A 21,134-nucleotide genomic window follows, 5' to 3' on the forward strand; every position below is an offset into this window, starting at 1 on the left:
CTCCGGCCCCTCCCCCGGCCGCGGAACCAATCGCGGGGCCCGGAGGAGCCGCGGGGCGGGGCCAGCGCTCTCGGAGTCCCGAGGGTTCCCAACCTCAGCGTGGGTGCGGGGTCTTGGGAGGCTCGGACCAGTACGGAACGGAGAGGCGATGCCTCCGCTGCCAGGCGGAACGCGCCCTCACTGCCAGCTTCCAGCAGGGCTTGCGTAGGGCAAGATCCTGGCTTCTGGGTTCCTGACCTCGCCTGGCCTCAGCATTATCTGCGTATCATTGGGGCCGTCACTTGGCCGCCTTCCACGAAGATTGCCCACTTGTAAAATGGGACCAATAATGCCTACCCTATTTTTGCCTCCCCGAGGGCGTCAGCGCAGCCCAGCGAGCAGAGCGCAGGCCCAAGTTGGAGCCTCCCGCCTGGCTGCTCTCAGGAAAAACATACATGTTTTGATCATACCTTATACCAAGGGATCGCCTGAGGTCCCCTGGGCATTCAGCCCGCCCATCAGCCCCGTGCAGCATGAAGCTCAAGGGTCCGCTTATTCTCATCCAGCCATGTAGTTTGCTTTCCATCGTAGAAGTGACGTTTTTCTTTCAAATTGACTCAGAACAAAAAGTCAAAAGTAGCAGAGGGTGTGCTGCCGTGCTCCAGACACTTCACACATGCAGGCTTTGAGTCAATTGGGAGCCCAGTGCCTGGGTTTTGGCGGCGCACGGAGAGGTGCGGTTACATTTAGGTCTGGGGGTCCTTGGGGATGGCTACAGGGCTGGCTGGGGAATAGGTCAGTTCTTAGAAGCAAGCTCCGCTGATCTCGGCCCGGGGTCCTATGCTCCAACAGCCCATCCGAGAAGGAAGGTGTCCCTCATTTCTCTGGGAAGGTCGAGATCCCAGTGCCTGCCTCCATGGATAAAACCGGCTGTTGGGAGCGTCGCCCCCCCTGCCCCTTCAGTAATTCTCTCTCCAGGAGTGAGAACTGCCCCTCCTGGGTGTTAGGCTAGATGAGTCTGAGTGCTGAGTGTGTTCACTACAGTTAGTGGTTGAGCAGGAAGATTAGAAGTAAGGACATAGAGGCTAAATATTCTCTTGGTGTTAAACTCATTTTTAACAAGGTAGAAAGTAAGGGATATACTAGGGAAATCTGGTTACTTGCAAAAGGATAGTGTTTCTGGTCATAATTGGCACAGCAAGAGTATCAGTGACTTGGCACAAGTGTGACCCTCAAACATTGCACAAGCATGCAACATCCCTCAGTTATTCCACTGAGTTTTGGGGCAGCTGCTGGCTGCAAAAGCTGTGGGAATCCAGCAGTGTAATCTCTTGTCTGCCTTTTCAGGAGCCCCCATATCCTGATCTTCTCTTACTTCCCAGGCCTCTCCACCTCTCTGCAAAGTCTGCAGGCTTGTCTTCCTCTACATCCCTTTGTGAGGCTAAATAAAGCTATGGATCTGGGGCTGGGGTCGGGGGCGGGGGGGGGGGGGGGTGCTGTGAAGGAGAGGGAAACGCACACACATGGTGCACATTTCCACAAAAGATTTCATATATGGACCATGAATCCACCAGGTAGACCCCAGCCAGAGAAAAAAATCTCACATTACCTTGTGATTTGAACAATAATAAAGGCACCTGCAAAGTGCTATGGAACTTAAGAGCTTGAAAGGTATCCTGGAGGAAGCAACTTTTGATCTGAGGCTTCCAGATGACTAGAGGAAAGGGCATTGCAGATAAAGGGACTGGCAGAGAAATGGCCTGTGCATAGGAATGCCGGCTGAGCTGAGGGGAGGGTGCACCAAGAGGTAGAGAGGAAGCTAGGAAGTAAGAAAAGGAAAGACTATGGGGAAGGGGTCAGAATGGAAGGGGAAATAAAGTTAGATTGGGCAAGGGGCAAAGGGGGGTTGCATAGACACAGTTGGAGGCCAGTACAGGAAGGATGCAGAACTTTTGCAAAGGCACTTCACATCCCACTGGTCTATCAGTTTAGATTTCAATTACTATCCAGAGTTATTAAAAGCCAGACAGCAGGGGCCAGCCCCGTGGTCGAGTGGTTAAGTTCGCGCGCTCCACTTTGGCAGCCCAGGGTTTTGCTGGTTTGGATCCTGGGCACAGACATGGCACCACTCGTCAGGCCATATTGAGGCGGCGTCCCATGTGCCACAACTAGAAGGACCCACGACTAAAATATATACAACTATGTACTGGGGGGATTTGGGGAGGAAAAGCAGAAAAATTTTTTTAAAAGATTGGCAACAGTTGTTAGCTCAGGTGCCAATATTAAAAAAAAAAAAAAAATTAAAAGCCAGACAGCAGAACTGCAGGATCCAAATTCCTTGGGGACAGGTCCAACATGCAGATTCCTGAACCCCACCCCAGCCCTAAAGAGTCACTCTAGGATGAGGTCCAAGAATTTGGGTCTGCCCACCCCTTGTGTCCCCTGCTCTCACCACCGAAGGATCTAAAGCATAATAAAATGTGAGAATCTCTTCCCTAACCTAGAAGATGAGGGATAAGGGATTTAACCTTTGTGGAAAGTAGAAGCTCCTACTGTTTGCCAGGTAGGAACTGTGATCTGTCCTTACCAGCCACTGGGAAGGTAGGTGCCATTGTTATCCCCATGATACAGATAACAGGTTTAAGAGAAGTTAAGTAACCTGGGGGCCCAATGCCATATAACTAATAAATGATAGAAGCAGCATTCTCACCCAGCTCTTTCTGATTCTAGTTGGAGAGGTAGCACAGTTCACTGACAGAGCAACTGGGCTTTGGAGTCAGGAATGCTTAGGTTTGAATCCCAGCTCCTGCCCCATACCATTTGCTGGGCCCTTCCAAGATAGCGCAGGGCCTAGAGCAACCCAACAAGTGTGGGTCCAAGGCAATTGCCACACATTCAGTATTTTTTGTAGGCCCCTTGAGATAGCATTGAAGATAGAAAGTTCTAAATTGAATTTTATTGATGTTCAGAAAAGAGAAGTAAGCTACAACACCCTATGGCCCCTTAGCCTCAGACAGAGAGGCCAGAGTGTGTGACTTCAGGGAAGTTCCCCAAACTCTCTGAGCCTCAGTTCCTCATCTGTAAATTGGAGAAAATATCAGTTGATGTGAGGATTAAGGAAGATGACATCCTTAGGACAGTTTCTGGTCTGTAGTAAGCACCCAAAGATGACTAGCTATAATTATGACGGTTCAGGCTAATTCTCACCTTCCCAATCCAGTTGGGTCCCTGCCTTTAACTGCACTTCTGAGCACTGGAGTGAGAGCCCTTCTTGTTGGATCCCCAGATATATCCTTACTTGGCATCTGATTGAAACCATCAAATGAGTAGTAAAGCAACCATCTCTCTTCACAAGGGTTCTGTTGTAGGAAGCTGGTTCTTCCCACTGTTTTTTTTTCCCCCCCCCGAGGAAGATCAGCCCTGAGCTAATATCTGCCAATCCTCCTCGTTTTGCTGAGGAAGACTGGCCCTGAGCTAACATCTGTGCCCATCTTCCTCTACTTGATACATGGGACGCCTACCACAGCATGGCTTGCCACACGGTGCCATGTCTGCACCTGGGATCTGAACCAGTGAACCCTGGGCCGCTGAAGTGGAACGAGCGAACTTAACCGCTGTACCACTGGGCCGGCCCCCCAACTCTATTTTAAAAAATGGATTTAAAATTTTTTATTATTTATTTGTCAATTATGCCTCAATAAAGCTGGAAAAATCACAAAATAATTAACTAAAACATTGCAAAAGATTCTGTTATACACATAGTTTACAGTTGAAACAGTACTAAATGAAATGATTAAACATAATGATCCGCAGCAGTTCCTTGCCCTGACCATCTCCACCCTCCCGAGCCGGCTCCCTGGGCTTGGTTGCTTCTAGAGAGCAGGTTTTAGCTGAATCTTCTGGTGCTTATTTCCATGTCTCTTGACTTCTGGTTCTTGATTTATCCACTTTAGACTCTGTCTGTTGACCTCCTAGTGACATAGGCAAGGAGTTTGTTCTTTTACACCCCCACCCCCACCCCCAGTCCATTCCTGGGCTTTAGTTATGTCACTATTTTCAAATAATAGTTTAAAGAATTGTGACTATGTAAATATTGTTCACCGCAGAGCTTAATAATATACTCGGATTACAGCCGTTGCCCCTCCTCCGATCCCAGGTGTTTAATTTCCTCTCCCTTTCTGTACTACCTGCCACTATCACAGCCTCACTTCTCCAGTGCTCTGCTGTAGCAGTTGGCGCCGGTTTCCCTCACAGCCCTCTCTCCGGGTCTGTCCTCCAGTGTGTTCTACTTACCTCTCCGGCTGCCCCCCTGGAACTTCCCCCCACCTCTTCCTCGGGTTGAGCCTTTTCCTGGCTCCCTTCTCTTCTTGCTTTCTTTACTGTGTCTTTGCTGGAGCACATCCTCAGTTAAAGATCCCTACCTAATATTAAAAAACAGGATGGTCTTTGGACCTCCTCATGATACTAGTTACACTTTTAGTATCCAGCGATTGGGGAAAAAATACATAAGGACTAAAAATTACCATGACGGCACTACTGCTTTTATGTGAATTTGTGTTTTACTTACCACAACATCTATAAACATTTGAAAACCTGTTACGAGTTTAGGCTTAAGGGTTAGTTCCATCTAGCTTCAATCTTTGATCCTTCATTGGCCACCTACCCCTTCCTTCTGATAATAGAACCTCCCTCTTGACTTGGAGGAGAGCTACTTCTTGTGCTTCAGAGGGGACTGAAGTACTTCCGGCTTAAGGTCCCACCCAGCGTGTGCACGTGACCATGGCTGGCCAATCAGGGTCTCCTCCTCCCAGACACATGGTCCAAGCAAGCCAATCAGAGGCCTTTTGAGGATGGTCTTTTCTCTGAGATCTCGGCTCATCGCGATGTAGAGTTGGAATTACTAAGGACCGTCAGAGGACATGAGTCTTCCCGAGGCTGAAGGCGTCACAGAGGAAAGCAGAGCCGACGGACAGACGGGGAGAGGATGACTTGTTGGAGCCCTGGATGCAGCCAGCTTTAAGCCCTTAGGCTTCCCGGTTATAAGAGCGGATATATGTATGCCATTTTTGGTTTAAGCATATTTCAGTTGGATTTCTTTCACTTGGAACATAAAGAGCCATGACTAATATATTATCTTTATGAACTTCGGCAAGTTATTTATACCCCTGCCCCCAAGTCTGTTTCCTCACCTGTTGGTCGGGGAGAATAAGATTTACCTCAGGTAGATCCGGAGATTCCAAGGAAATAACAGGCATACACGCTTAATATATGATCACTATTAGTGATATAATAACTATATTTGTGGCAGACACAGCATTTGTTTGCTCTGCAAACAGTGCTGGGTGCATGCATGTGTTGAGAGCCCCCCCCCCCCCCCCCCCCGGTAACTAGCCTTCCAAGGACCTGTGGCCACCACTTGGAAAACACTGCTCCAGGGGTTGCCATTTGAGCAGAGCAATGAATATTCTCCTGTGCCCTTTGGGTCTGTGTTCATTCTTCCTCTAGAAGCATCATTTGGTGTTGCATAGCTCCTCCTACCCCTGGTCTGGATACAGATTTTAAGCAAGATCCCCATCCCCTATTACACCAATTCTCAAACTTGCCCAGGAGGCAGAGCTCTTGGAAGTTGTGCACTCTGCAGAACACTTATTTTTGTTACAGAACTAGGAATAACCTTACCAACAGGTACCATGGCTGCTGTTCATTCATGCAGAATAAAATCACAATATTCTGCTCACATTTCTCAGAAAAAAAAAAGCTGTCAACCAGTGCTTGACAGGAGCTTGAGTTTTTCCTTTAACGTCCCCTTGCTACTTATTACTTCACTTTGTTGCCTGCAAGCTCACAAGAGCAGAGAGATGGTGGCAGGAGCTAACATTAATTTAAGCTGTGAAAAAAATTAAATGTGAAATCACAAGATCTACTACTTTATTTTGTTTTAGCCAGATTGCAAAATAATCTCCTGGTAATCACTGTCCTGGTACAGTGACCCTATATTTGGGTTTCCTAACCCTCAATTTGTCTTTTTAAATTTGTCTTTTAAATACCTAATACAAATATATCATATAAAATTCAAAAGGTACAAAAGGGAATATGGCACTGCAGCCTCCCAGTTCTCTTCCCTGAAAGCAACCACCACTACCCGTTTCTTGTGTGTCCTTCCAGAGATATTCCATACCAGCATCATCCGATAGAATCGTAATGATGAAAACAGTCAGTCTATCTGTGCTGCCCAATATAGCAGCCAGTGGCTGCTGGACTGGATGTGCAGTTCTATACATGTAATGTACAGTGTATAGTAGCATACTATACACATTGTACCACATCTTGCTTGGTTCACTTAACAACACTTATTTATCTTGGAGATAGATTATTCCAGTCTGCCTTATTTTTAAAAGCTGCTACATAATAGGCTTTTGTAATCCACTAAGGCAATCCCTTACGCACCCCAGACAGCCATGGCCTATCACTTTTAATAACAAGCTCTAAAATCTTATACATATATCATAACTAACACACCTTGCAACAACGCTCGCTTCTCCAACCCTCCACTGTTATCAGCCTGAGCCTGAGATAGCTTGACATTGAATAGCCCCTTTTAGGGACGGGAGGAAACAACTTACCATGAGTTACTGCCCTAAGATACACTTTCCGCCCTGTGCCCTGTGCCTGGAATTCAGTGGTGAAGGTGGCATTCTTCAGGGTTAATCATGGCTCTCTTTCAGTGGCTCTCCTCTAGGCTGCCAAGTCTGCTGAGAAATGCAGCAATTAAGAGCATCTGGGGCCGATTTTGCTTTTGCCCTGACGAGGGGGCAGAAGAGACGATGACAGGGACCAAGGGGCTTTGTGGAGCCATGGGGCTCTGATAGTGAGTCTCACTGTCCTTAAAATTGTCCTTAAGTCCATGTGGACCCCTGACTAGGTAGGGCTGTGCCTTTAGACAGCCTTCCACTTAAGATATTTCAAGCAATGACACTCTTTCCAGTTTTAAATGGCCTCTAGAGAAAGAAATGTCACTAACCTGTTTTGAGGTTTACCTTGTATAAGCCCTTTCTTCTGGAGGTCCCTATGGAAGGCAGTAGGTACAGGATTTGGCATCACACAGATCTGGGTACAAATCCTAGTTCCAAATGGCACAGTCCCTTTGCAGCTTATGGGATGAATAAATAAGACTATGCGCTGACCTTTAGGAGGTCAGTCTATATTTCATAAGAAATCATATGGGGAGAATGAAGAAATGGTCTTCACTCAGTAAAATTTACTCAGTAATATTCCTGAGTCATCACTGAGGGCAGGGCCTGGTACTAGGCATTAGAGAGAAGAAGATGTGATTCTTGCCTTGTCAGGGTTCCTGACCTAAGAGAGAACTGTGGTTGGGTCTTCACATTGATGGACACTGTCTTTCACTATGCTCCACTCATAGGTGACATCTAGAAGAGTGGAGCTGGGGTGTGTTATCTCCAAACGAGTGCTCAGTCACATCCTGGGATAGACAGAATTACTGGCCCCCATTCCTCACCCCTCCCTGCATCCACACTCTTGCTGTGTCTCACTGTGGTGGGTTGTACTTTCCCAGCCCCTGGCTTGGGGCTTGACCATGTTGATTTGCTTTGGCCCTTGGAATGGGCAGAAATGAAAGTATGCCAGTTCTGCGCTAGGCTTGAAGAGGCCTGATGGGTTTCTGCTCGTCTGTTTATGCTTCTCTTGGGTAGCTGTTGCTTCTTCACCTGGGCCCCAGAATAAACACATGTGGGAGAGAGCTACCCCGGCTGATCTGCAGACTTGCAGGGAGAAGTGGCACCAACCCAGCCAGCAGAGCATTACTGTACCGCCAACCCACAGATGGGTGAGAATCGTTATTCCAACCCACTGAGTTTGGGGCCGGTTGATGACATAGTGTTATCATGGCAATAGCTAACCCGTACATGTACTCACTCCTCTATTAGGTTATAGGTTCAACTGCTGCAATAGAGACTCAACATGACAGGTTAAATAAGAAAGAAGTTCATTGATCTCTCATGTAAAAATCTGGTTGAATAGTCCAGGACTAGTTTGGTGGCTCCTGTGTCAGGGAGCCAGGCTCCTTCTATTTTACTGCTCCCCCATCCTTGGGGTGTGGTCTCATCCACATGAAGCCTTCATATTGTTCACAGGTTTTAGTCTTAATTTCCTTCTGCCCTGCAAGCCAAAAAACTCCACAGTGTGGCGCCAAACTCTCTTTCCTACTTCTGCTTCAGGCCTCAGGACCTTTCCTCTTCTTGAATGGGTGGGCTCCCCCTACACCTCCCAAGCCGGTGCTCCACTGCCATCTTCCAGGTCTCAATAACATCTGACTCCCACCAGGACCTCAGGAGCCAGAGCTGGTAGCGCCTGGCGCCCCCCAGGAGTGAGAGGCCCTGACCTTCGTGGGCATGGCAGCTGTCCAATGTTACCTATGTTGGAGGGTCCAAGGCTAAGAATCGAGTCATGCCTCCCAGTCATCCTCACACTGCTCTGACCTGCCTCTCCCACCCTCAAATCCCTGCTGACCTCCAGGCCTGAAGAAGCCGGAGAACCTCTGCTTCCCCTCCCTCCCTGTCCTCCTCCTCATCGTACTTCAGTGGTTTAGTGGGCATACAAAGGCCTCTTAAAATGGGTCCCTCTGTTTCGGAGATTGACTCAGGAGGGGTGGGCATGTGGGTTTGGAAGGTGAATGACTGTCCCCTTGACCAAACTCTAGCCAGGCTCCTCTGAGCACTCTTTTCAATTCAACCTCGGCCTATAAAGACTCGAACAAACACCAACATAGTTTCTAACAGCTCAAGGCCACATCCCTAGAATGACCCTAGCCCTCCTTAAAGTGCCTGTCTGAGAAAACTCAAGGCTGCCAGAAGAATTTACTATTGTTCCAGCCAACACTTGGAGATAGGGCCCCTGTTGTGGGAGGCTAGGAGTCTAACTTTGATAAGTGCCAATTAGCAAGCCCAGATGGGTTTCACCTGGACCAACCCCTCCCTTCCAGCTCGTTGTAATCTCTCTTCTCTGCCTCTACAGAGCCCCTGCTTGCCCCCTCCCCTAATCCCTCAGTCTCCCTTCAAAATGCCCAATCACCTCTGTCCAAATCTCAGTTGAGTTCAGTTCATGATGAACTCATTTCCCTATACTATTGTAATAGTATATTTCTGATTAAAATCTGTCCTTACTGCTTGAAGTAGTGTCTGGTTTTGGTTTGTTTTCTGATAAGGCAGGGTGTCCAGAATCAGCCTTTTATTTTTATTTATTTATTTTTCAGGATCAGCCTTTTAAATAAGCATCCCAGAGATGTTTGCGTATAGAGGTCCATAGACCATATTTTGAGAAATCATATTTCCTTATGGACACCTTTTCTCCATCAGCCCTTTTGAATGGGGGCTGTGTTTTCTCCGATACTGCATTGCCTGCAGTCCACCCAGCCTTCATTCCAGTGACCAAACTAAGGATTAACTCCAGGTGTTTCTCCAGTCACCTCTGGGGATGACTGCATGTCATCAGCATCCAGTACCTCACCTGCTGCCCAGCTCGAATGACACCGTTCTAGGTTTCTGACTTAGCTAGCTCTCCACCATGTTACTGCATGTAGACACCACCTGCCTTTCACAAAGCCTGGAACATCCATAAGCCTACAAAACAAAGGAGTAGGGCTCCGGACACCTCCAAGTACAGGTGGGGCCTCCTCACTACACCTGTATTTGGAGGTGTGCTGGACAGTGTTTGTTGGCTCTTGACACACATTTCTACCCCTTTCTCTGCAGGCACCGGAAGCCCGGGAACCACATTTCACAGATTCCCTTGACAGCAGGGTTCTGCCAATAAAATGTACTGTGTGGAATTCGGAAAGTGGAAAGAGGCAGAAGTCATTCTTGCCTCTTCTGCAGCAGCAGACGTGCAGGCTGCAAGTTGGACTCTGTATTCCCCCACCAGTTACCAGCCTCGGGGCTGGGGGACTGCAAGGACCTCAGCAGTGGTTTCTCCAAGGGTAAGCACCAATTGCTTGTAAAAAATCTCTTTTTTTTTGCTTGAAATATCTAGAATTGTTTCTGTTTTCCTGCCTGTGGTAGTTTTAAAATATGTCTGCAAATTCTTTGACTGTTCTTTCTTCAAAGGTAGAGTCTAAATCCCCTGCCCTTGAATGTGAGTTGGATTTAATGAATGACTTCTAACTATTTGTGTTATGTGGCAGAAGTGATGCTATGTGCCTTCTGAGGCTAGGTCATAAAAAGGATAACGTCTGTCTCTGTCTCTCTCTCTTAGATTGCTCACTCTGGAGGAAGCCAGCCATCACGTTGTAAGGATGTTCAGTTAAGTAGCATGTGGACAGGCCCATGTGGGGAGGAACTGAGGCCTCTCTGCAACAACTGGCACCACCTTGCAGCCATGTAAGTGAGCAAGCCACCTTGGAAGTGAACCTTCCAGCCTCAGGCAAGCCTTCAGATGACTGCAGCCCCAGCTGATATCTTCAGAACCTCATGAAAGGCCCAGAGCCAGAACTGCCCAAGCCACTCCTGAATTCCTGACTCAAAGAAATTGTAAGGAATAAATGTTTATTGTTGTTTTAAGACACTATTTTGGTGCACTCTGTTACATAGCACCAGATAATCAATACACTGTCTGATATAGGGGTTGAGCCAGACGAACTAGAGACCCTCTGAGCTGGTAAATCTTGCTGGGAAAGATTCGCCCTGAGCTAACATGCTAACAGCTGCTGCCAATCTTCCTTCCTTTCTTTTTTTTTTTCACCTCCCCAAAGTCCCAGTACATAGCTGTATATTCTAGTTGTAAGTCCTTTTAGTTCTTCTACGTGAGCTGCCGCCACAGCAGGGCTAGTGACAGACAAGTGGTGTAGTTCTGTGCCCGGGAACTGAACCTGGGCCACCGAAGCAGTAAGCGCACTGAACTTTAACCACTAGGCCATCAGGGCTGGCTCTCCTCTGAGCTGGTATATTAAAGAATGATGCCCTCACAATGGGACTTTGGCCCCAGGCTCCAAGTCTTCCCCTGTACCATAACACCTGCCATGCCAACAACCCATAGATTTTCCTGGACATAAAATTCCTTGACCCCATCAGGTAAAGAGGACAGTAGTACTAAATGTGCAGATATAAAGTAGGGTTTTGTTGTTTTTTGGGGAAACTTACAAGCAAAATAGTAACAGAGTGTACTCAATCCTTCAAGCTTTCAGAGAAAGGAATTAGGCCAGACTTAGCTGGACCGTGTGTCCCACAGCCACAGCTCCTGTAGAGAGGGAGCCTGCCTAGGATGCACACGTTTATAGGGATGGCAAGGCAGGGAACATCTATTCCACTAACAGTGGAAACCAACTGATGAAAGAAAACAATCTCATGAGAAAGGGGGAGTCTGTTTTTCCCGTTGAGCTCACTGGTACCTGCTGAGCTAGCTCTCTGCTGAGCTACTGAAAGGGGAAAGGGAATGGATCTCCACAACTACCCGATGTGATTCTCCACACCTCCTGGATTCCCAAGAATTCACTGATCCCATTCCCAGATTACACTTGGACTTTATCATCATCTGGAATTTACCAGAAGAATCTCAAAATTCCAGTCTTTTACTCTTTGAACATAAGCTCTTGTCCTTCCAGTTCTCACTCATGCATATCCACTCTACACGTTCTTCAGCTGCATCAAAACCTCCTCTCTGGTGCCCCATTTTCTCCCAGTTCCCCAAGTTGATCTCTTTGCCTATTTATGGGCCACCATCAAAGTACTCTTTCTAAAACTAAAGCTTGATCATGTCTCTTCTCTGCTTAAAACATTAGTAGTTTGTGCTCTGTTTGGTCAGGTCCGTGGGCCTTCACTAGGCCCTTTGAGATCCATTCCATGCTCGCCCACACAGCCTCATGTCCTGACTTTTCTTCCCTGTGCTTCACGCTCCAGAACACCAGACTGCACAAAGGTCCAGCACACTCGAGGTTTCATGCTTCTTTGCCTTTGTACTATCCTCTGTCTAGAATGCCTTTCCTTTATCTTGTCAGCCTAAAAAATTTCTGTTTGGCTTTCTTCCACTTCCTCTCCTCCAAGCCATCCCTCACATCTACTGGTTTCCCGCCAATCAAGAGCTAAACCACTTGTCTGGTACACTGCTATTGTCATGTCCAACACACTGTCTTCTATGTACATCTTCAGGTGTCTGTCCCTCCTCCCAGTCTTAGGGGCCCCGTGAGGGCAGGGACTTTGTCATAGTCAACTCTTTCCCCAGTATCAGGCACGGTGTCTGGCATATAATCCAGGCCCAACTCAAGTTCCATCATTTTCATGGACTCTCCCTAGCTTGCCTAACCGTCTCTCCTTTGAACCCCTACATTTCTTTTCTGTATCATTTTTTGCCCTAATCATACATTGCCTCATTTCATTATCTTTTAAAAAATGGCTGATTTCTCTGACAGGTTTCATCGGAATTAGTGAGAATTTTCATTCATTTAATAGCTGCTGGCCTTGTATCCCCCTATCTCCTTCTATCACTCGGATCTCCGTTAGGAGCTGGGCTCTGAGCTAGTTTGCCCACCAGTACGATGGAGACAGAGGCAGCCCTAGGCAGCCATGTTTTGTACCACCTGACCCTGCACACCCCTCCTCCTTCCAGGCTACGGCTGGGGGTGTGTACCTGGATGAACTAGCTCATCCATAGGCTGGCCAGGTGAAGACTCTGGGCTCTGGCAAAAACACTGTCCAACTGAGGTCAAGCTGGGCAAAGCAGAATCTTACTCTTGGGAATTTTAGTTTAGAAATATGGTAGGGGAGCATTTGAGACTAATAAGACTTGTGCAAATCTGAGGTAGTGTTGTATAAAAAAATCTTGTCTAAGCCTCACTTTATGTACCAAATTTGAAATAATGGAAATAACCCCAAAAGGAACCTGGGGCTGCCTGGAATCCTGGTCTATACTTTGAAAAGACCAGCAGTACAAGGATCTCTCTTCTTGGTTTCTTGTCAGCTTCCTGTCTTTGTGTCCGACTCTCTTATTAAAATCAACCCCCCCCTCTCATTACAGAGATTGAGCTGGCATGGGGAGTTTCTGCCGTTGTGACCTTACAGTGTAACTAAAGTGTCTAGCACAGGACCTGGCCCACAGCAGGTGCTCAGTAAACTGGAGCTGCCATCATCCTCCTCATCAATATTATTGTTATTGCGATTGACTCTTTGATGGCAGCCATGGCTTATACTTCTCTGTATCCTGACCCCCGAGAGCAGGGCAGTGTATGGTTAGCAGGCCCTGGAGTCTAATAGGACTGGGTTAAAACTCTAACTCGCAGGTTTGGAGGTGTGGCCTTGGGCACTCGAGCAGGTTGCCTGCATTCTTTCAGCCTTGTTTCCTTATCTATCAAATGAGCATAACAAAATATGCTTCCCTGGACCGTTGGGCTAATTAAGACTGCAAGGTGCCCAACCCAGGGCTTGGCACCACATAAGCAAAGAGTCAATGTTAGATGCTGCTGTTGCTTCCTCTTATTACTATTTAGTCTTGGGCTTTAAACACAGTAAATATTTGTTGGTTCACTGAAGTCATCACACAGAGAAAAGTGCTTGTTTTTCATTCTCAGTAAGAAACTTTGGGAGGGAACTTGGGCAGACACCAGGAGAACAGGAGTCTCTCGCCTAGTATTAGCAAACTAAGACACCAGATGAGGAACCGATGTGCTGCTCACTTTGCTTGGAGCCCTACCTAACAGGCAAAACCTGCTGGGCCATTTCCTGGTCTCACTGCTCCTCTGGGGGACTCTGCTCTTGTCTGTGGTTGGCACCATTCTTCCTCTCCTATTACTAAACCACCAGCATCTATTTGTGTTTATCTAGGTAGATTACCAAATCTTGTTCATTCAGAATTTCTTTTACTCACTAATGCATTAAACTCTCACTACTTACTAAATGTGCTCTATTCATGACTTTGCAGAAGGAGTGGAGGAGCTGTTGCATCTTCTGCAGACTGCATTAGCATCACCACTTGGAATCATGCAGCCATGGATCTGCGCTGGGTGAGGAAGGAAGTGGTGGGGTTTGGTGCTGGGCTGAGCTGGAGGGAGCCGAGGAGCACACACCTGACACTCAGTGGGGTCAGGAGGGGCTAGGGCGGTACATGTGAATGGAGAAGTAGCCCCACCAATGTTTTCTGAAATAAAGGGCTGGGGAGGGGAGTCTTGGGCAATAACTGCTCTCACACATTCTTCTTTACCCTCCCCCTCCAGCACCTCCCTGCTAGCTATCCAAGGGTTGGGATTTTTTAAAAGAAAGAAAGAAAAAAACCCAATGTGAAGTTTCCACTAGCTTGTAAGGGTGGGGAACCTCCTACCAAGACAGGGCATGCTTTTGTGCATGAGTTTGAGAGCCTGGGAAAAAAGACAGGCCTTGGCCCTACAGTGGAGGGAGGTTCAATCATCCAAATATTCTGGCAACCCCAAAGATCCTGTGAACGGGGCCAGAAGTGGAGGATCCTTTATGGGCAGGAGGTCACATATGTTGCAAATAACTGGTACTTGCTAAGTCAGGGGAGAGCACCAGAATAAACAGCTATTTGATTTAGTAATCTATACCTCTTGAGGATGATATGTTTTCCAGGTCCCAGATACTGATTCTATTGGGGAAGCAAGGGAGAGAAGCCCCTATTCATCCTTCTTTGCCCATACTGCCTCTTGTGGAAGCACCGGCCACCACGACGGATTCCAGCTTCAGCTCTGCTTGTCTTGCCTATGGCCCTTGTTATCTGTATATAAATATTTAACTAGTTACTTTTTAATTCCTTACCACATGGCTAGAGTTGGATATGAATTTATACATTTTAATATGAGAAAAATAAGTATTTTCCAAGCAATGCTGAGAAGCCAATACTAGAAAATCATGTTTGTGGTTGACCTGTGGCTGGCTGGGGTCACTCGTCCTCAGGGGCCATCTCACTTTCCTCCCCGCCCTCCTCAGCCACCGACTCGGTAGTGGGAATCTTCTCTGCCAAGCTTTCGGCGAGCTCCCTGGGGTGAGAAGAACGGGGCCAGGGCTGTTACTTTTGAAAGGAACCATTGAACTTCTCATTATTTCCTCATTTCAGATAGAATTTTAAATCATCCCCAGTCATTTACCCTGTATCCTTGTTGAAAATTTCTTCCTCGTCCGAAGAATCCTTGTCATGTAGTTTCTGTGCCATGTTTTTCTTGCGTGTGGCGTTGAGAGGTCTGTACATATCCCTAAGCCAAAGTGGCCGCCTTCTCCAGAAAAAGCCCCCCTAGAAAACAGAAAGGGAAATCGGGATTATGCATTTCTCCTGCTCTTTCTGGCCACAGTGCTTTATCCTCCTCAAATTTACCTTACTCTCACTATCCGTTGAGCGTTTCTTACGCAGAAATCGAAAAAAGCTCCTTGGAGGAAAAAACAGACAGACAATTAGTGATTCATGCCATTTTCCATGTCTCTCACAACATATACCTCTGGTCTTATTAGGACTAAGTGAGTACCTCAGTCTATAATCACAACGAGCAAAATCACCCCAGACCTGGGATCTTGAAAATAATCCTATGCATCCTGAGCTTCCAGAAGTTCTCCATGTCTGCCCAAAACGGCTCCACAATGTCTCTGGGGAGACCTTTGTATGTGGCTTGGAATGGAGTATAGGCAGGATTTTCAGCGCCCCCTCACCTCTTGGCCCTTGGCCAAGTGCTGTTGTGCAGTGAACAAACTGCACAACCACACTGGGCAGAAGCACTTTACTCCCTCCAGAAGCATTGTACATCAGTCCCCTTCGGACCTAGACTCACAGGCATGACTTGCTGGGGGTGGGAGAGATGGTGCTTCTATTTTCCCAGCTGCTTTATCCTATGAGTTGAATCACACCAAATAAGTGCCTGAGTCCAAGGAGCAAAGTTATCTAGCTCAGTGACTTTCACACTGCAGGCTGCCAGTGATCAGTGAGAGAGTTGTAAAATCAGTTTAAAGCTCATGACTAGCACTAAACCACAAAATATTCTTTTTGAAAACAGAAGAGAAAAAATGAGTGAGCATAATAGGTTTGTTTTAGAAACTACTTATGTCTATATGGTATGTGTCAAGTGAGTCATGACATCAAATGTAGCTCACAGCCTGAGCACAGTGTAATCAACGGAGAAGTCCCCATCTGGAAAGGAACCATCTTCTTTCTGACATTCACAGGAGTATGATCATGGGGCAAGATATTTTCCCTTCTCCTTCTTCACTTTCTTATTATAAAAGGAAGAGACAAAGTACTGTCTAAGGTCTCTCCCAGCTAAAATTCCATGAGGTTTGGATAAAGAGAATAGAAAGTGGAGGCCTAAAAACCAATAGGATGAGAACGGAAGTTTTCCTGCCACTTTACAGGAAGGATTCATATATTCTGCCTTCTACCAACCTTGAAGGAGACTAGCCTCTTTACCCCAACACCATGTGGCCTTCCCTACCCCTTCCTCAGAGCCTCTGAGAAGGCCTCTGGCCGGGCCTGATGCCCACTACCAGCAGGAACAGGTACAACCAAAACTTCTTCCCCACCACCCTCTTTCCTTAAAGGACTAGAGACAGCAGATTCACCTGTGTCAGTCCCACTCTAATTCAGCTTTCGCTGGGGAGCTAGTTTTGCTGGATCAAAGCAAAGCATTAGGGGAAATAAGTATTATTCATGCCTTTCATGGTTTCCTTACTGTAAAATGAGCAGATTGAAATAGATGAGTTCTAAGTTCTGCTCTAGTTCTAAAATTCTAGTTTAGAAACTGCCAGACCAATATTTACCTTGAGCTCCTTTCTGTACCTTCCTCTGGTGCTGTTCTATGAGAATAAATCTGTTTTGGAAGAAAACATGATCGTGATTATCCATCACAATGACCATTTCAAAATCTTTATTCATTCCTTATTATTTTAAGTCTTATCTACCAGTGAGATAACTTTTTTTGAGGATAGAAACTCTATCTTGTTCAATAATCCTTTGATCTTCCACAGTACCTAACTTAGGATCTTGCATACAGCTGGCAATATATTTTGTTGGCTGTTTTAGATAACATTCAACAGATAGTTCTTAATAAGAACTCTTAGAAGTAGGAAAAGAAAATAAGAGTATCTACCAGAAACCTGAACAGCAGCATCATTTTAAAGTCAAGAACAAGAGTAAGATGCCTGTTATTACTGCTAATATTTATCATTGTTGAGGAGGTCCTAATTAATGCAATAAGAAAAATGAAGGTATTGGAAAGGAAAAGACAAAACATATTTGCATATGAAATGATGGACAACCTGAACAGCCCAAGAGAATCAACTAAAATTTTACTGACAGTAATATGAGAATTCAGCAAGATGGCTAGATACAAAATCAAGAGATCAAGGTACAAACCTCAATAGCTTTCCTATATACCACGAGTAACTAATTAAAAAACAGAAGAAAGATCCCATTTATAATATCAATAAAATTCATAAAATGTCTAGGAATAAACTTAACAAAAAATGTGTAAGACCTATGTGATGAAAACATTAAAACTCTTCGGAAGGACATTAAGAAGAAATGAATACATGGTGTGAGATACCGTGTTCCTAGAATGTTGTGAAGATGTCAAGTATCCTCAAGGTAACCTACAAATTCAATGCAATTCTATTCAAATTCCAAGATAGTTTTTTAAACAAAAACTAGCCAGCTGACCTTTGCTAGAGAAAATATGCAAGAATAGCTATGAAATGTATGAAAAAGATCAAAGAGCAGGAGCTTACCCTATCAGGTATCAAAATATGTTATAAAGCAACTAGAATTTAGTGTGATACTGGTATTGGTATAGGAAAAGATAACTGGATCAATAGAACAGAGTACAGATAAAGATAGTATTTTAGATCAGTGAAGACAGAATGAACCATTCAATGAAAGATTTTAGAACAATTAGATCTACAGGCAGGGAAAACAAGTTAGTTCCCTTACCTCAACCACACTGAAAAATAAAACAAATTCTAGATGAATTTAAAAATATATAACAACAAATGTTATAAAAGTACTGGAAGAAAATATGAGACTTTTTATATCTAAAAATATCAGAGGTATTTTTGTACCACGAAGTGACAAAGGCCTTGCTGACAAAACCCACACACCATAAGCCATGAGGAGAGGACCGGCAGATACGGTGACAGACTGTCAACATGCCTCCTGCTCTTCATAGACCTTACCCCTTTCTCCCCTGGATTGTTTGTCTTCTTTCTGTTGACTTATAAAAGCCTATTTATATTAAATATATTAATCCTTTCAGTGGCTTTCACTGAATTTCAGTGTTTCCAACATTTCCCAGTGTTTTCATCTTTAAGGAGACAAAACTGAACAGCGGACTAAGGAGCATGGGCTTTGTAGGTGAAACCGTGTTCTGCTCTTGGTTTTGCCACTGGAGTCTTAAGCTGATCTCCTTCATCTGTGAAAGAGGGCTGGCAATATCGTCCTCACAGGATTGTGGGGATTAAATCAGAAAATAGATGGAAAACTCTTTGTCCTATGCTTGGCATAAGTCACTGCTAAGTTTGCTAATGCTGTCACAGACAAGGCAGTCAGATCTGTCTGTGCTATCAGGGTCAGAAAGCTCTTTCCCACCAAAAGATTATAAAAATATTGCTTCTATTTTCTTCTAATACTTTTATGGCTTCTTTTTATATGTTCGTTTAAGATGAGAAATAGGGATATGCTGTTATTTCCCCCAAAATAGTTAGGCAGCTGTGCTATACCACTTATTCATTTTCTTCTACTGATTAGAATCTTAAAAGGTGACATTTCAAATGTGTTAGCAACACAAGGGTCTGTCTATTGCTGAACTCTGTATGCTACTTCATATAAATATTAGGTTGCATGATTCCTCACTGTGGAATTGACACAATGCCTCATCTCTCTTCCTTTGAACATCATTATTGTCTACTACAGGAAAAACACTACATGGTCCCTGGCCTCAAAAAGCTTATCATTTAAATGGGGAGAGGAAATAATGAAACCATATAAATAAATACCAATGAAAGGTTAAACTACATAGAAATTAAAAGCAGTATAGGAGTTTATAGAAATTCCAAAAAGGCAAAAGGCCATATGCCACCTGGAGATGCAGAGGGTACTGTCTGGGCAATGGCCAATGACTGTTTTCCCAGAGGCCTTGGCAAGCTGACCCACGCTACTCCCCAGCCTCCTAGACTCAGAAATCAGACTGTGTCCTCACCAAGAGAGAACTCACTTCTTTCTATCAGGGCAGTCTCACCTTATCAGTATCACAAGATTGATCAAAAGTCAGAATGCCAGATTATGACTTACAATGAGATATCCATCTGTTCCACAGACAGGGCATCCGTGTCTACACAATCAGGGAATTACCTTCTATAGAGATGGGCCTCTGTGGCACAATCAGAAGGCTACTTGGTGAGAATAGAGTTAGAACAAAAGGGTCAGCTGAATCCAGCATTTACTGGGAAGGACTGAAGTAGCCGGGTCATCCATCTCCCCGAAAGGCACAGCTTGGCTAGTGGGCCTGACTTTCCATATCTGCTGCCTGAGGTGCCATTTCTACTCTTGGCAATGCCAGGGTGACCACTGCCCATATTGGTCTCTTCTTCCCTTTTTCTATGCTTTTACCACGGACCAACCCTCCTGAAGATAGACATGTTTCTCTTTAGCAGTTAATGGATCCAGTCAGGTTTTCCTCAAGTCTGAGAGATCAGGAAGCCATTTGGTCCTTACACATCTCTGCTCTGCTCCATAATGTGTTGACCTTGGTGTTTCTCTCTGGGGGAGCCACCTTTTAAAAAAGTGTTTACCATATTTTTAAGTTCTTAGAGGAGGGGGATGCCTCACTATGGCCCCTAAGAAATGGTGACAAATCTCACAGAAGGACTAGGACTGGAAAGGCTAGAGTACTCAGGGAAGGCTTTATGAAGAAAGATGAACTTGAATTGGCTTTTGAGAGATTCATAGGACTTCCATAGGCAGAGCAAAATAAGGGGATTTTAGAAGGGCAAAGGCACAGATAAAAGTCAGGATGGGCGTGGTGTGACTAGGGTATGGTGGGGGGCTGCTTTGGCTGGGACAGAGGCCTGTCATGACAGTAGCAAAGGTAAATAAGGTAAATTAGGTTGGATTGGTAGGGTAGAGCCAAGACTGTCAGCTCATTAAATGACTCTTTGAATGTTAGCACCTGCCTGTTGGGAAAGGTATGCAATTGAACCAAAGATAAGCAAGCTCCAGGAACAGGCTACGTAAATACGACATGAGCAGCCTGATGCAGTGTTTTAACTGAACCTATTTACACAACGCCTCACACACTGGAGAAGAAAGCTGCTAAGTAAATCTAATGAATTGACAAGATCACACTTTCATCGGTTAGCCAAGTGCTTTCTCCCAGGGTGACTGACAGCTCCAGGAGGGTGGGGATTATATATCTCTCATCATTTCGGCCAATAAGGAAAGAAATCAGGGGTAGAATGAAAGTGACTGGTGAGTACATCAAGTCAACATAGCTTGGAGTTGAAGGCATTTTACTATCATGTCAACTCTGGCCTTCTTAAATTTAACTTCTTAAAATAGTCTAAGGGCTTGTGATCTTGGTTTCAGTTCCACAGAGATCTCCTGGCAGTAGGCGTCCTTTAAAAATCCCTGGAATATACTTTGCAATAAAAGAACAAAGCAGATCTCAGTCTTCATGACTCAAGAGGAATGTCAAGTAGTAGAAGGTGGAAAAGTGGCTTTCATTTTCAGTTTGTGAGATCCAAATCTATTTAAAGACAAGATATATACTGGAAATCTGAATTAATTGTTGTCCTTACCTCAGTGAGACAGAAAATTATAATCAAAATCATCACTACTACAGTCACAGATATTGTCAAAATGACTTTGTTGTTATAGCCATATCCTGGAACTTCTTTTGTGAGCTGAAAAAATTAAGGATAAATTTTTTTTTTAAACAAAGAGATGGAAACGATTAAAGCTAACTATTCTTAAACCCTTTCTAAAGAACAGTTAACTATGCTTAGACTGCTCTGAAACCCCATTCTTTCCCGTGAGTACCTTATAGTTTCTTAAAGAACATACCAAATCTAATGTTACATAATCTTATCATTAGCAGTTTCTTCTACAATTTATTTATCTTGTGTGTTAGGTCCTTTTCTCATCTACCCTAGGAATAGTGGCTCCATTCG

General features: G+C 45.2%; 1 protein-coding gene across 1 annotated transcript in view; it reads right to left on the bottom strand.

Moving 5' to 3' along the window:
• Positions 1–14,832: 14,832 nt before the first annotated feature.
• The window catches only part of LOC124246404 (leucine-rich repeat-containing protein 37A2-like), a 38,308-nt gene continuing 32,006 nt past the window's right edge, over positions 14,833–21,134 (bottom strand). Inside the window, exons 7-11 of the mRNA XM_046674491.1 lie at positions 20,763–20,867; positions 16,734–16,783; positions 15,304–15,355; positions 15,080–15,222; positions 14,833–14,971 (exon numbers count right to left, since the gene is read on the bottom strand). Coding sequence (XP_046530447.1) covers positions 14,875–14,971; positions 15,080–15,222; positions 15,304–15,355; positions 16,734–16,783; positions 20,763–20,867 — 447 coding nt within the window. The 3' untranslated portion in view covers positions 14,833–14,874. The remainder of the gene's footprint in view (positions 14,972–15,079; positions 15,223–15,303; positions 15,356–16,733; positions 16,784–20,762; positions 20,868–21,134) is intronic.

Source organism: Equus quagga, chromosome 11 (genome assembly GCF_021613505.1).
Source record: "Equus quagga isolate Etosha38 chromosome 11, UCLA_HA_Equagga_1.0, whole genome shotgun sequence".
Taxonomy (NCBI): Eukaryota; Metazoa; Chordata; class Mammalia; order Perissodactyla; family Equidae; genus Equus; species Equus quagga.